Source organism: Echiichthys vipera (assembly GCF_963691815.1).
Source record: "Echiichthys vipera genome assembly, chromosome: 9".
NCBI lineage: Eukaryota > Metazoa > Chordata > Actinopteri > Perciformes > Trachinidae > Echiichthys > Echiichthys vipera.
Window position 1 is genome coordinate 29,651,051 of NC_139834.1, and position 16,637 is coordinate 29,667,687.

Here is a 16,637-nt window from a genome sequence, read left to right on the forward strand (position 1 = left end):
CACAGTCTGTCATAACACGTCTTCATTTAGGAAAAAAATGTGTTTATGAGCTATTTGTGTTCATATAACATGCAATAAATTGATAAGTACGACTGATTTGTATATAGTCCCAGTCTTTACCAGAGCACTATTTCCCATTTCATGTTGTGTTGTGCACTTTATCCTGGTTAGTAGTGATTCTTTTTGCCTTACAAAATAAGCTCTTAAAAAGCATTTTTAAGGACATTATATTCAGTTTAGTCTTGATTGAGATTTAGAAATAAATATTTTACCCTATAGAAAAATTGTAATTATCTGAGGGCAATTTTCATTCAAAACCGCAACATAACGTTTAAAGATGTGAATTTAAAAATAATACTGAGTGGCTGTAGCAAAACATATAAGATAATCCTTTATTAGTCCCCCTGTGGGTAAATTTACCGTGTTACAGCTGCAAAAGAGGATAGTGCAAACAGTATCAATAACGGATACAAAATACAAAATATAATAACCTATGTACACATTACAAAACAATTAACAGTGTGTCTGATAATAAAAAAACTATAGTGAACAAATTATTAATACTGGATTTATTCTGAAAAAATATTTCTTTATTGTTCGTAAGTTGATAGAATATCCTCTGTGTCTATACCACTGCTGTACCAGTATGTTTTTTTAAATAACCAAGGCACGTCAACAAAAACCTTTATTTAGTGAAAAAAACAGTGAGCAAAATGAGAGAATATAGTTATTGGTGTTGATCTGCACCTGGTGACAGTTGACTTCATTGTTGGACACACCCTGTTTATCTGCAGCTCTCCTGGTTACTTTGTAAGATGTCAGCTGCTCTAAGGAGACTGAAACCCTGAGACAGCAGGTTGTCCAGATGAAGGCCAAAGGGATGACCCTCTCAGCCGTCAGAGAGAGGTTGGGCGTTCACAGTCTGTGATTTCAAGAAGACTGAAACTTTACAAGGACACAGATTAATTTAAGTCCCTCAAAAAGGCCGGTCGTCCACGTAAAACAAGTGCACCAGAACAGGATTATGAGAAGACTCTCAATGGGAAATCAGTTCAACACTGCAGCTGGAGTTGGTCTCCAGTTCACCGCTGAACAGGACAAGGATCTGTCTCTCACTGTTTAAGACTTTCTGGACTGAAAGCCCACTCTGCAGTGACCAAACCGCTCATCAGCAGAAAGAATCAAAAGGCTAGACTTGCCTTTGCTGAGGAACATGTTGTGTGAACAGAGGAGAACTGGTCCAGAGTGACTTCAGTGAAGAGAGGACGTTTGATTTAATTTGGTCTGATGGAAACATTAAGTTGGGCGTAGGACTGGGAAGAGGCTGAACCCAAAGTGTGTAGAGAGACAGAGCAGAGGTTTTCAACATGTTGCAGTGAGTAATGCACAGAGTGTTGATATTAATAATGGCCATCTGGGGGGGGCGCAAGGATGCCTCAATTTGGAGAGCTGCCCAACACCACCAACCAATTCCAGCTCCAAGGACTTCTGTTACTCTGCCTGAATTCGCAGTACAGTGCTCCAGGGCTTGCCTTTCGGCGGGGTACCCACTGTCCTTGCCCTTGACTTTATGTGCTTTTTGGGGCTGCTCTTTGTGTTCTCCTTCTTGAGAAAGTGGCATGGGACTATGGGCGCCTTGCTCTGGTGACTGACGCTGACAGGTAATTTGAAGACATTGGTCCAGTACCAAGGCTTTCTGACTTGTTAGGGGTCATTGCAAGGAGTTACATATTTCCAACATGCACTGATATATTATAGAAATGTAATGTGTTAACATCACAGTTTATTTACTTGTAAAAAGTGCAGGACACAGTTAACAGGAAGGTTTTCGGTACCACCGTACTCAATGGGGGAATTGTTGGGTCTGTGTAAATAAGTCATAGAGTGTGGTCCAAACCTACTCTGAAAAGTGTCCTGATATAACTTTTGTTATGATTTGGCACTGTAAATAAAATAAATTAAAAAAAATAATAAATAAGAAGTCAGTTAAATTTGGTGGAGGAAGTGTCATGGTTTGGGGGATGTTTTCTGCAGCAGGAGTTGTGCTTCTTATACAGCTACATGGCAGGTGAATGCAAATGTTTGTGAACCTCCTTCAGCAACATGCAACACCTTCACTGCAATTGTCTTCAATAAACAAACACAGGATAGCTGATTCTAAACAAAAGATGAGGGCTTTCTAGCACCTGTTTCGTCAATGAAATGTACACACAGCAGTACATAGTTCACCACTTTTTTTTCTTTTGGTGACAATTTAGGGGAAGCTTCCCTTGCAGTCTTAGAGCAATCGCCACTATTTTTGTTTATTTTTTGTTTTAATTCCGCCATATGAAAACCTCACATGTTTTACTATAAAGCATTTACGATAAGCCTTGCCACCTAAACGCAACGAGGAGTTTAAACAACACTATTAGTTTATAAAATTTGGAGCTTTCGAGGAGTTCATGAAGGCACCGTGAGCTGTGATTGGCTGCTGGTCAGGGCCAAACAGTGCAGCGCTCTGCTCGTCAAACACAGAAGACAGTCACAGTTCACCTGTATGAAACTCACCCTGCTCACTCAAGTGACAGTTTTCATTTGATTATTTCAAATAAATTAAGTCTTTACAGCTTAAACCGAAGGGCCTCGTGTCGGCGCGCGAGCTCGTTTTCCCCTACTCTTCCACTGGAGTTAGCTTAGCGTGTTAGCTTAGCACTTAGCATCGCGACCGCTCACCCGTGTGTCCGTGTGTGTGTCTGCGGGACTCTTAACACCTCCAGCAGCGGACAAATCCACCCGGAACTACACCAGAACTGACCCGGCTTTCTCCTTCCAACCGCGGCTGCACGTGTTGGGTTTAAACGCGGCTTTTCCACGTACATTTCTAACATCAAAAGCATCCTGCAGGGACAAGGAAGTGTCTGAATGAACCTGGCTGCTAACCCTGCAGCTGCCGTGCTTCATTGTGCTGCTGAAGGAAGAGAGGAGGAGAGGAGCATCCGTCGGTGTGTAAAGATCCGTGGAGGAGCCGTGCGTGTGTTGCAGAGATGATTCCCGATAAAGCCCCGCAGAAGGACGTCTTCCACGGGTCTGAGGACCTGAAGGAGGCTCACATCTCCAGCTTTGAGAAATATAAAGAGCTGTACCTCAAGTCCTTAGAGAATCCCGACGGTGAGTCCACATAATGGTCTTTACAAGTAACTAAATACATTCGCTTCACACTTTACAGGCTTCATGTGGGTGCTGCCATTATTTATTTTGACATGTGTATATATATATATATATTTACTGTTGCATGCTTGACTGCAGTCTAAATCCAGTGGTGGAAAGCAGAGTAGAATAAAACATATTTTGAAAGAAGAAATAAAGCCCATAATAACAAAACAATAAGCAGCACGAATTTGTAAATACATGTTTGAAAGGGAGTGGGAAGAAGCACTATGCTTTAGATAGATATATTCCTTTATTAGTCCTTTTCAAAGGGCAAACTTCCTTTTTACAGCAGCGAAGTGGATTGCAAACATAGAAGAAGCATCAATAAGAAACAACAGATTATAACAGCAGTATAAACAAGGAAATATCGAAAACTATGAATATAAAACACAGGGAAATATAAAATATGATAGTAGGAACATTATATAACACATTTATATATTTACAACCTGGCACAGAGGAAATAATGTTAGTATTGCACATTGGCTTTTAAATATTGATTTTCTGGCCCTACCCATATTCAGTACAAATACAGATCTTCAATACGTTAATTACATAAACCAACTCTCTTCCCCTGCATCCTAAAAATAAACCGTTATATTTCACCTTCATACACGATTGCACTGCCCAAGATTGGGAAATAATAATTACCCCATCAATAAAGGGTGTAACAATAGAAAGATCTCAATGATCCACAATCCAATAACTCCAATAAATTCCCACTTATATATATATATTTTTATTAATAGTTTGTTTAATAGTTTGTTATTAATAGTTTGTTTAACGCTATCTTTAACTGTGTGAAAGAGCTCAGTAATACAATTGTCAAATCATGTTTTTTATTTTTGACATATCAGGGATGTTAGATGACGATTCATACATGGTTTCTTTACCCTAATTATTTCCTGTGATATGCTGTGTGTAGAATGTTAATTCAATATAATGTTTTATTGTCTTTCAATGGAATCATATTGTGATTAAATCATTTATCATATTACACAATAACCTCCCCTTGCGCTGGGGTCCTACGCTGGCCGCAGCCCCTAACTGAAGATGCATCTCCGTGAATTACAGCCACAGTAGCTTGGAAACTGAATTTGACATATGTATATAAATATGTGTGTATATATATATGTGTGTGTATATATATGTATATACATGTATGTATGTATATATGTGTATATACATATATATGTACATATATGTATATGCATACATATATATGTATGCATATATGTGTATATGTGTGTGTGTGTATATATATATATATATATCTATATATATATATAGATATATATATATACGTATATAGTTGGACAGGTGCACCTAATAAAGTGGCCGGTGAGTGTATATACTTGTTGTTTTCCCCCCCGCACACCTAATTTCAGAAATCATAACTCTTCTGTAGTGAAATGAATATATTATTATTTAAATTCTTATTGTGTTTACCCACCGGTAAATGCAGACATAAAAAACAAAGAATAAAATGATATATACATTCCTTGTTCAAAATAAGAAAAATACTTAAACTAACGTTAAAACATTCTATATTTATATTTATAACAATTGCTTTTAAATAATACAAGTAAGATACATCCTACATAAAAACGTGTCACACTACACACGTAAAGCCTCGCAGCGTTTAATCGGTTTACTATATCGCCACGTTAGCCGATATCCGATAAGTTGTTTTAATGTCAATATTGGCCGATACCGATTTTTTTTTTTTTTGTTTCCATTGTCAGAAGTTGTGGATGGTACCGATGATGATTCATCCCATCCTGCTAGAAACAGTTTATTTTTTAATGCAGACGTTATTCTGCATCAGGTCATAACCCCGTCTACGTTTAAGAGTACTGTCTGCGGTGGAAAAGGAGCAGATCGAGTGTTTAGATGGTTACGTACAGATAAAATGATCTATAGCTGCATCCCTAACTCTCCAAGTCCCTGCTGTTATAAAGTGTTGAGTCATTGCACCTGCAGACGCGGCCCGTAACCAAGGAGTTATTTTGGGTTCTCTGGTAACAAATGGGAGAGGCGGGGCCTTTTGTGTGGGAGGTATCTACTAAACTAACCAGGCAGGAGGGGGGGGGGGGGTGTGTGTGTTCTGTGTCTGTGCAGCTATTGTTAATCAAACAGCTGCTCATCTCATTTCCTCATGAAGAGTTGAGGATGTAAAGTAGCTCAGAAGCGATCAAACAAGTTTCTCCTGCAGGTAGAATCTGACATCAGGGTGGATGTGTGTGCCGCCGGGCTCAGGAGGTCATTAATAACCCTTCTGACATCCACCAGCCTCATGTCGGGAGGATTTTACAGGCCCTAATAAAAGTCACCCAAAGGAAACGATAACGAGAAGCAAAAGTTACGGCAAGAAGATAATAAACCACCTTGAGTTGCAATCAGATGTTGTGAAGTCACGTTATCAAGTTTCCTTTTAGTTGTATGTTGAAAGAAGGTGTTTAACAACGTCTTATGAGCTCTGTTGGTGATACAGTCTGGACTTAAGACAAAAATGTATTTGAGTTTATTTTTAACCATAAATGTTTGAGATTCTGCTGGATTATCCTGACATTGCCCGGAGTTTCTCTTTTGCATGTGCAGCACACAACAGCACATTCTGTTTCTGTGTCAGACGAGTTCTCACTTACTGGAAATACTCTGTTTGGTTTAGGCGTGGCTCCTGGGTAGAGCATGCAGGAGGCAGGACAGGAGGCTGTTGACAGAACTTTCTGAATCTCGTTGTCCCTACAGTCAGACATTTTTATTGACATCTTTATTTAAAATCATCCGTCTTCTTCTTCACCCTCTGAGGTTCATTTTTTTTCACACCAGCCGCATGATGGAAACGTCATCAATAGATTGCGTTGTCGCGTACAGAAGAGATAAGCTCAGGGTTGCATTGCATGTGTGGAAGAGGCTTTATGTTTTAAATAAATACTATTGGGTTGCTCGATCAAAACGAGACTTTTGAACACTTAAGGAAACTGTTATGAAAAAGTTTCACTGACACTTGAAGCAGTTCTTCCCTCTCTGGCATGTCTCACAGCACTTAGTAAAAATGTGACCATGATCAACTCCTCCTCCCTCCAAAGTCCCACCTTCTTCCCCCTCCTGACCTTTTGACGCTCCCTCCTCCCCTGATGCGTGCACTGAGAAAGTGAGCAGCTCAAGTGAAACGGCTGGTTTGTTTACACTAGCGCTGACGTTAGCGCTGATGCTAATGCTAATGTTCCTTAGTAAGTGGTAAGTGATAGCATCTGGATGCTGCGTTATCACTGTAATGCTGCGTTCTAGGATCAGTCAAAGTTCCTGTCCAGCAGAAACTCCTCCACCATCTCATCTCTTTTTAGCTCCAGATGAAGCTGCATCAGCCTCCATCTCTGGAAAGCAGAGTCCATGGTGACTGGTGTCTCGCCTCTTCAACCATCAGTTCTTGGCCGTTCCTCGCTCTCTCTCACAGACCGCTCTGTCGCTCTCTCTCTCAGACCGCTCTGTCGCTCTCTCTCTCAGACAGCTCTGTCGCTCTCTCTCTCAGACAGCTCTGTCGCTCTCTCTCTCAGACAGCTCTGTCGCTCTCTCTCTCAGACAGCTCTGTCGCTCTCTCTCACAGACCGCTCTGTTGCTCTCTCTCACAGACCGCTCTGTTGCTCTGTCACTCTCTCTCACAGACCGCTCTGTCGTTCTCTCTCACAGACCACTCTGTTGCTCTGTCACTCTCTCTCACAGACCGCTCTGTCGCTCTCTCTCACAGACCACTCTGTTGCTCTGTCACTCTCTCTCACAGACCGCTCTGTCGCTCTCTCTCACAGACCGCTCTGTCGCTCTCTCTCACAGACCGCTCTGTCGCTCTCTCTCACAGACCGCTCCGTCACTCTGTCGCTCTGTCGCTCTGTCGCTCTCTCTCACAGACCGCTCTGTCGCTCTCTCTCACAGACCGCTCTGTCGCTCTGTCGCTCGTCGCTCTCTCTCACAGACCGCTCTGTCGCTCTGTCGCTCTGTCACTCTGTCGCTCTCTCTCACAGACCGCTCTGTCACTCTGTCAGTCTGTTGCTCTCTCTCACAGACTGCTCTGTCGCTCTCTCTCACAGACTGCTCTGTCGCTCTCTCTCACAGACCGCTCTGTCGCTCTCTCTCCCAGACCGCTCTGTCGCTCTGTCGTTCTCTCTCACAGACCGCTCTGTCACTCTGTCAGTCTGTTGCTCTCTCTCACAGAGCGCTCTGTCACTCTGTCGCTCTGTCGCTCTCTCTCACAGACCGCTCTGTTGCTCTGCCACTCTGCCACTCTGTCACTCTGTTGCTCTCTCTCACAGGTCACTTAGTCGCTCTGTCGCTCTCTTTCACAGGTCACTTAGTCGCTCTGTCGCTCTCTCTCACAGGTCACTTAGTCGCTCTGTCGCTCTCTCTCACAGGTCACTTAGTCACTCTGTGGCTCTCTCTCACAGACCGCTCTGTCGCTCTGTTGCTCTGTCACTCTTGAATATTGATGAGTTTCAACACCTTGTGGATTTATTTTATATTTAAGTGTGCCATACTCATTTTAAGATTACTAAAGAAAAGTGTAAACATGCCAGAAGGGGAAGAACTTCTTTAATAGACCTAATGACTAATCGATTAACAGAGAAAATATTTGCAGCCTTAATGTGAGCTGACAGAAATCTGTTTTCATAATTTAATGGAGTATAATGTTTTAAATATTTAGGAAACATTTTCACTTTGTTGTTGTTTTTTTGTGGGACATTTGTCGTACTTATTGGACATTTTAGAGGTTAAACTAAGGTTAATTAATTGCAAGTGACCTGGACAAAAGGGCAGTGTAAACATCATGACAACAACAACAAACACAAACAGACAAATACAACAGTCCCAATAAGTGAGCACAATATCCAGTTAAAACGCAGCAAGTTGCCGCCACATTGTGATTGTGGTCTTTTAACATGGGAGCGCTGATTTGCGAAATTATTTCCTCTGAAACGTTTCATTGATCCAAACAAACAACCCTCATACTTGTGACTTGTGCTTGAGAACCTTGTAAGGACGTCACACGTGTATCTGAGATGTATCCTTTATTTATGTCTTTCATCCCTTTCTCATCCCATCCTTTAGAGTTCTGGGGGGACATCGCCAAAGACTTCTTCTGGAAAACCAAACACACGGGTCAGTTCCTCGACTACAACTTTGATGTGACCAAAGGGGAAATATACGTCAAATGTATGGAAGGAGCTTCCACCAACATCTGCTACAACCTCCTCGACCGCAACGTCCACGAGAGGAAGCTCGGCGATAAAGTGGCATTCTACTGGTTAGTGACGCACGTCTCTCATTTGGTTGGTCATTTTCTGTCTTTTTCAGGGGAAAAGGGTTTTGTTGTTTTACACTAGTGGCGGGGAAAAATATCCATTCATCAATGCAAAAAAAAAAATTTCCCAATTCAATATCGATTCAGAAAATCCTGACTTTTGTCCGATTTTCCAATTTCCGTTCAGAACTATTCGTACGACGTCCTACAAACCTGTTGATGAGGTCATTTAATTACTAATAATAATATACCTACCTATACCTCTGTTGGGGCTCAGTTGTTCTAAACCAGCACAAATATTTCATTAATTCATTCATTAATTCATGAATCTAAAAACAAAGCCATTATTAAAATGTAATAAACCAAACTTTCAGCGGTCAGAGTTGGTTTTTTTCTGACGAAATTTGGCTTCAAAATAATTGGAAATATTTACTTTTTCGTGCGGATCAAGATAGTGGACCCAACAAAACATTCCTGTTGTTGCGGCCGGGATTAGCAGAGAAGATGCACGCTGTTTTATTTTTAGTTTACTGTGAAATTGGTAACAGTCTATTTAAATAAACTCTGGGTCTCTAACTACGTTGTTGGTGCTTGTTTTCTGTGTAGGGACTCTTCTCATGCTGCTGCAGAGGTTTGCTGTTATTTTGAGCAGTATTAGTGGTTATAAAAAGACGTTTTGGATGTGTTCAGTGCACAGCCCGGAGCTAATCAGTGTTAGCCCTTTGGGGCTGTTAGCGTCCCTCCAGGCATTCTCTATACATGGAAACCAAAAGAAGACCATGAGGTCCATTTTCACCAGACCTGCACTTTGTGTGTGTGTGTGTGTGTGTGTGTGTGTGTGTGTGTGTGTGTGTGTGTGTGTGTGTGTGTGTGTGTGTGTGTGTGTGTGTGTGTGTGTGTGTGTGTGTGTGTGTGTGTGTGTGTGTGTGTGTGTGTGTGTGTGTGTGTGTGTGTGTGTGTGTGTGTGTGTGTGTGTGTGTGTGTGTGTGTGTGTGTGTGTGTGTGTGTGTGTGTGTGTGTGTGTGTGTGTGTGTGTGTGTGTGTGTGTGTGTGTGTGTGTGTGTGTGTGACAATAAGTGGATTGAATACCAACAGAATGAATGGAGCTGCAGTCATCCTCCCTCCTTTGTCTTTCTTTTTTGTTCCTTCTTTTCTTTCCTTCCTCTCTCTGCTCATCTTCATTTAGTACACCACCACAAAACCTTTTATTTCACATAAGTTAGAATAAAAAAAACAAAACACAAAGACACAAAGAAGATAATAAAAAGAAAAACGTTAATTCACGGTTCATAATTGTGACAATTTAAATTCCTAACTCTCTTGTCTCTTAGACCTCCCTGCCTGTTAAAGGGAAGCTTTTCACCACTGATGCTGATTGCGCATGAGGGAATTGTTGGGTCTCTGTAAATCAGAAATAAGTCACAGAGTGTGGTCCTGATCTACTCTATATGTAAAGCGATGATTTGGCACTATAAATAAACTGAAGTCCACAGTCTACAAAAAGGAGTGAATTCATTTCTTTTTAAATGCGTAGCCCTCTCCTCTGCGGTTAGGATCAGGGTTGGTTCCAGTTTAGGTAAGAGGAAACTTAAAATAAACACCATAAACCATGAACCGTAAACCATAAAGTGCACAGGAAATAGTTTGGTATATAATTGTTTTTTTCTCTGAAGTAATAGAAAATGTGATGCATTGAATTGGAAAACCAATCAGTATTTTCTGTCAGCTTTAACAGAGGTCTGACGGTCACCATTTTTACACGGCGAAGGGGCGACACAAAGCACTAGTGAGGAGGTTATTTTGTTCCCGGTGCACAGCATCACTCTCTTCTTTCACTCAGCTGCTCGTATTCTTTCATTTCTCTGCTCCATCTCCGTCTCTTGGCTGCACTTGTTCCAGTTTGTCCTGAAAGGCCACTCTTTTCTTCTCTCCTCTCCTCTTGTCTTCTCTCTCTCCCATTGTGTCCCTTGCCTCCGGCCTCATATGTGTCCTAATGTGAATGCTGAAGCCACAGAGACGGATGAAGAAGGACCGCACAGGGCTTTTTTAAAGTGGGGTCGTCCAGGGTGGAGGACGGGGACAGTTGGGAATGCGTGACTCAATATAGCGGTGATGTGTGGAAGAATAACGTGTTCCCTCACTGACTTTGCTCCGGATTCATACGGGTGCTGGAAATCCTTGAAAACACTTGAATTTTATTGAGTTCCAAGGTTTGAAAAGTGTTTTGATTTTGAATAAAGTGCTTGAAACTGCTTTCCTTTTTTTTGTTATAGCCTTTTTATTATATAGGACAGACAGGAAATTGGGTGAGGGAAAGAGAGAGAAAGACATGCAGCAAAGGGCCGCAGGTCGGAGTCGAGCCCACGGCCTCTGGTTTGAGGACCTCCAAATATGGAGTTTACCACAGCTGAATGGTGCTGGAAAGTACTGGAAATGCACCTGGAAATGCTTTAAAAGTGCTTGAATTGGACTTTGGAAAAGGTGCAGGAACCCTGGTGGCTACATGATTAAAATGATGATCGCAAGTACTTTTATCAGTAATGAGATCACGATTATTTATCATGTTTTAGTTTTCATTCTTTACATACAGTACATACACACTTTTACTTAGTCAGGTTTTGATCAATGCACTAGTTTGACTTTAAGTGGAGTGTTTTCACAGTGTAGGTTTATTACTTTTACTTCAGGTTTTGAAGTGTTTTTTAACTTGAATATTATTTCCCACGTCCTGTTGAACTGTGTGGGAGGTGAATGAGTTCATCATTTAAATGAATGTTGAGAAATGTATAGATGCCCAGATCAGATATCAGCCCCAATATTGACACAATAGCTGCATCGTGTATCAGATTATTGGACAGATCTATGGACTGATCAATTAAATTCATTACTGTTATATAAGTAACTTTATTCTCAGGTTCAGCTGCCATATTTCATTTTAATTTCCAGAAGTTTAAGCCGGCGCACAATTCTTTATAACAAATTAATGAATAAATAACAATTCAGTACATTTGTATCTGAGTTCATTTGTTGTACAAAGTTAGGGAAGTAATGTTTAATGCCGCGTTCAAACTGGAAGCGACAGACGCAATAGAAGCAGCGCGATTACATACAAAGTCCATCTACATGTCAAAATTGGGCTGCCATTTCCTTTTCTCTCTATATCGACAGTCAGATGAGTATCTTTGTGTTTTTGCCTGCTGGTCGAACAAAACAAGCAAACTTGTTTTTAAAACCTGCTTCATGAATAAAGGAGTTGGTTTTATTTTGGGTTCTGGAGTCGAGGTGAGGTGTATGCTTTATTAATTCAACAATGGCGATTTCGAAACGGGCCACCCTTTTCTCGCATTACTCGCGACACAATGACACACAAAATCGATAGATGTTTGCCTCCAACGTGCGACTTGAAAAAAAATTAACTTTTCAGCTGAATCGCTCCATTCTGTGGGGCGTTGGCCAATCAGAAGGCAGGAGGGGGTGCGAGTGTTGTGATTCCCCCACCGGCAGAAGCACTACTTATCAACAATGGAGGACAAGAAAAGAGTAGCTGTATGCGGACACCCGGAGCTTTACAATGCAGCAGCAGCAGCAGGGGTTATCTTAGCCATGGTTGGTGTTTATATAGGCGGTTTCCCTGTATGTATGTATAAATTTTTTGAGAAAAAAGTTGCAGATGTACGAGATTAAAGTGGCAAATCTACAAGAAAATAAAGTTGCATATTTACAAGATTTGCTACTTTAATTCTCAGCAATCTGAGACATTTTCTCGTAGATTAGCCACTTAAATCTCATAAATCTGCGACTTTTCTCGTAGATTTGCCACTTAAATCACATAAATCTGCGATTTTTCTTGTAGATTTGCCACTTAAATCTCATAAATCTGTGACTTTTCTCGTAGATTTGCCACTTAAATCTCCTAAATCTGCGACTTTTCTCGTAGATTTGCCACTTAAGTCTCCTAAATCTGCGACTTTTCTCGTAGATTTGCCACTTAAATCTCCTAAATCTGCGACTTTTCTCGTAGATTTGCCACTTAAATCTCCTAAATCTGCGACTTTTCTCGTAGATTTGCCACTTAAATCTCCTAAATCTGCGACTTTTCTCGTAGATTTGCCACTTAAATCTCCTAAATCTGCGACTTTTCTCGTAGATTTGCCACTTAAATCTCCTAAATCTGCAATTTTTCTCGTAGATTTGCCACTTAAATCTCCTAAATCTGCAACTTTTCTCGTAGATTTGCCACTTAAATCTCCTAAATCTGCGACTTTTCTCATAGATTTTCCACCTAAATCTCCTAAATCTGCGACTTTTCTCGTAGATTTGCCACTTAAATCTCCTAAATCTGCGACTTTTCTCGTAGATTTGCCACTTAAATCTCCTAAATTTGCAACTTTTCTCGTAGATTTGCCACTTAAATCTCCTAAATCTGCGACTTTTCTCGTAGATTTGCCACTTAAATCTCCTAAATTTGCAACTTTTCTCGTAGATTTGCCACTTAAATCTCCTAAATCTGCGACTTTTCTCGTAGATTTGCCACTTAAATCTCCTAAATTTGCAACTTTTCTCGTAGATTTGCCACTTAAAAACTGGAGCTGTACAATGCAGCAACGGTGGTTATCTCAGCCTTGATTGATGAAAGGAAACGGCGTGTGCATGAAAATGTTTATATCATTATCACGTGGAAGACACAATTGGCACGTTTGGCGCGGTGGTCCAAATATGATCAAGAAGCACGTTACTTGCTTTTCTAACGCACACAGTCGGAACGCGGCATAAGTCAAGCCAACCTGATGCCTTTGTTCTCTCCCACACGGTGAGGTGTACATTTTATAAATTCAACGATGGTATCGGGTCACAACTGATATGCACAGCCCAGGTCTCTGTATCAAGACTGAAGAAGTTGGATCGGTGCATGCCTGAAATCCAGCGTGACTGCGTTTAAATCACCAGTTTTCCCACGTTTTCCTCAAAAAGAGTCGGAATATGTGAAACATGTTTAAACACACAAGTTTACTGTCAACTTATTCAATCTTTTCTTTAATTCAAAACTGCATATGTTTGAGGCCAAGCAGCTCCGTTCATCAATTTAGCCAAACACAATGCTGATACTGTTTTGACGGATGCCTCGAGGATGTTTAAAGGCGTCAACAGTAGCTGTAAAAGTTACTTGTTTTTCCTCTGAGACAAAATAAAAAGCATTCAGGCAGATTTCTCCTCTGCCGTTGTTTCTTTTTCACTTAATGTCCTTTTTTTTTGCAGCTTCATTTAGCTGGTCAACAGGCTGCTGCCACATTCAAAAGAGTGTGTTTGTTCCCTGACCTTTAAACCCTGAGTGTTGAAAATGGTTTGTACTGCTGTGTATTTATAGGTGAGTGTGTGTGTGCGTTTATAAATGTGTGTCCGTGCTATTATCGCCCTTAACATTTCCAGATAGGAAAAGCAACATGTCTGATGACCTTCACTGGAGTTGTTTGTTTGAAATGTGTTGCACTAGCATGTGTCACTGTCGACGCCAGAACCCAAAATAAAACTCCTTTATTTAGGATCAGGTTTTAAAAAGTAGTTTGCTTGTTTTGTTCGACCAGCAGGCAAAAACACAAAGACACTCATCTTACTGTCAATATAAAAACAAAGAAAGGCAGGAGAATTTAATATTAGGAATAAAACCACAAAAAAATAAATTGATTGAATCAAAAACACATGACCGACCAGGAAGTTGCAGTTTCATTTTGAACTCCGATGTCGAATTGGTGTCAAAGTCCGGCGCACTTCCTGGAGGCCGGAGCAGCAGAATAGCTACAGCGAAGCCTGGGACCTCAGCCTTTTCAAAATTTCATTTATACACACGCAAATATCCAACAGACTGTACATTTTTCTTTTGTTTCATAAAGGGAAATTGGCAAAAAGGTAAATTATTACATTATAAACAATCATACATAATACAATTGTACACACAATAATAACTGTAGTACTAACAATAATAGTAAAAGTGGTAAATATTAGTCAACAACAGTAATCAACATAATAAAGATATGTAACTGAAAAACTAAAATGTACGAACATACAACGATCTTCCCTTTGCCATCGGGCAGTAGTTGAAATAAAGGAGGGGAAATAATAATAATAATAATAATAATAATAATATATAATAATGATCAAATAAAAGTGTATATAAGGCCGGGGGTCAACTTCAGCATGTTCAACTAACTTGGTTAGGATTTGCCAAACAAACAGTTTGACAACGGCGTTAGTTCCACCAGTGGTGCTCATTGGCTCGTCCGTGTTTTTAACCGGAAAAAGAAAACGCAGTTTGATGTCAGTCAGTTCTGGAGTGGGCGTAGTCAAAGGTCCAGACCTGGTTGAGTCTTGGACCGCAGTGTGAAACGACCTTGTTTGTTATCAGAGCTGATTAATCTGCAGACTGTAGGTGCGTTGTCTGCATTGGTGGCAGAGATTACGGCAGGTTGAAGCTCACTTTCTTTGCTTTTCACAGCCAGGTGTTCAATCCTGCAACCACGGGAGCTGTGAAGTGACGTGGACACCAAAATATAGAATCCTGCTCTTCTGAGGCTGTGATAGAATTTCACACCAGATGCAAAGATGGATTTCTTAGTGGATTTGCACCAAAAGACGGCAAGGTGTTCAGAAGGCTGCTTTGTTAAAAGATAGTTTACATAATGATTCAAACAATGCATTACATTTTCAACCAATTCTAGAGCCAATGCTGAACAGAATTAGGTATCAGTATCAGTCGGTTGCTGACATTTAAATTAAAGAAAAAGGAAAAAAACAGACAAGATGATTATCATTTTGTCCATAATTGTGCAGCCTTAATAAATATTAACCTGACACATACACTCACACTCTGCAGCAGAAATGATTATCAAGGTCAGGTCTTTATAATAGTGTCACTTATTCTGTGTATGTGACTCAGCTGTCAGCTGACCTTTGAGCTGTACGCACACACACACACACACACACACACACACACACACACACACACACACACACACACACACACACACACACACACACACACACAGCTGTTATCTGCCACAACCACTTTGGCAACAAAAGAGAGACTGTGCAAAAAAAACACAGCACAGTAAAGCAAGTATATATATATATATATATATATATATATATATATATATATCCTGATTAAGCAATACTTACCTTAATTTTTTTTTTTAAAGTTGTCTGTGAAAATGCACATGTACTTAATTTTTCAAATGAACACCATTGTCACTGTTCACTTCACTCTTAGGCGGGAAATTGTCTGTTGGAAATGACAGTGATACTGTGTGACAGCTATATTTTGTCCAAAAAGTAATGTTGGCAACTACAACGGCGTATTTCGGGCAAGTATGACCTGGGGAGGGGGGTTAATTTTTCAGAGAAACAAGTCGCAGATGTATGAGATTAAAGTGGCAAATCTACAAGAAAATAAACTCTGTCGTAGGCAACTGTCAGACAATAAATACTGAAATATTTTTTCATTATTTGAGTACTACTTTATGAAAGTACATTTAAAGTTTTCAGATGGGTCATGTTTTAAACTTTATTTTCGTTTTTGAAGTTGGTTCATCTGGGTGTAAGACAAGGGCAACATTGTGATATAATAGTCTTTAAGGAAGTTAAAAAGTAAGAAAAATAATAATGGAGAGTGGTTGTAGTCTAAGAATCTCCCATAAGCAGATTCTGCAGATGAACAGGCATAATTTGTGTTGCGAATGCAGCCTGCTGTCCGTATTGACCAAAAATGTTTGTTTTTATTTGTTGTTGTGTGATGACATCTATGATATAACACAGAGATTTTCCTATGATCAGAATAGTTGGTGATTATTTCTGTGGAGTTAGTTTCTTTCATTTGTCATCCTTCTGTAGAAAACTGTCTCCATTGGTTGTTTATAGGACAATCACATTTCATTTAATGAGATGGACAAGTGACATGATAAGTTTAATGAATACAAATATGGAGTTTACCAGAGCTGGAAGCTGTTGGAAAAGACTGGAAATGCACCTGGAAATGCTTGAAAAGTGCTTGAATTTGACTTTTGAAAAGGTGCAGGAACCCTGGTTAGTGAAATATCCCTAAAAGAATCGATATGAAATCAAATTGAACCGGGACCTTATGAATTAAAAATCCACT

At 40.2% G+C, this 16,637-nt stretch overlaps 1 protein-coding gene across 2 annotated transcripts in view; it reads left to right on the forward strand.

Moving 5' to 3' along the window:
* The first annotated feature begins 2,522 nt into the window (after positions 1-2,522).
* The window catches only part of LOC310951139 (acetyl-coenzyme A synthetase, cytoplasmic-like), a 46,020-nt gene continuing 31,905 nt past the window's right edge, over positions 2,523-16,637 (forward strand). For both annotated transcript variants that reach the window (XM_083919254.1, XM_083919255.1), the window contains exons 1-2: positions 2,523-3,150; positions 8,296-8,491. In XM_083919254.1, coding sequence (XP_083775380.1) covers positions 3,027-3,150; positions 8,296-8,491 — 320 coding nt within the window. In that variant the 5' untranslated portion in view covers positions 2,523-3,026. The remainder of the gene's footprint in view (positions 3,151-8,295; positions 8,492-16,637) is intronic.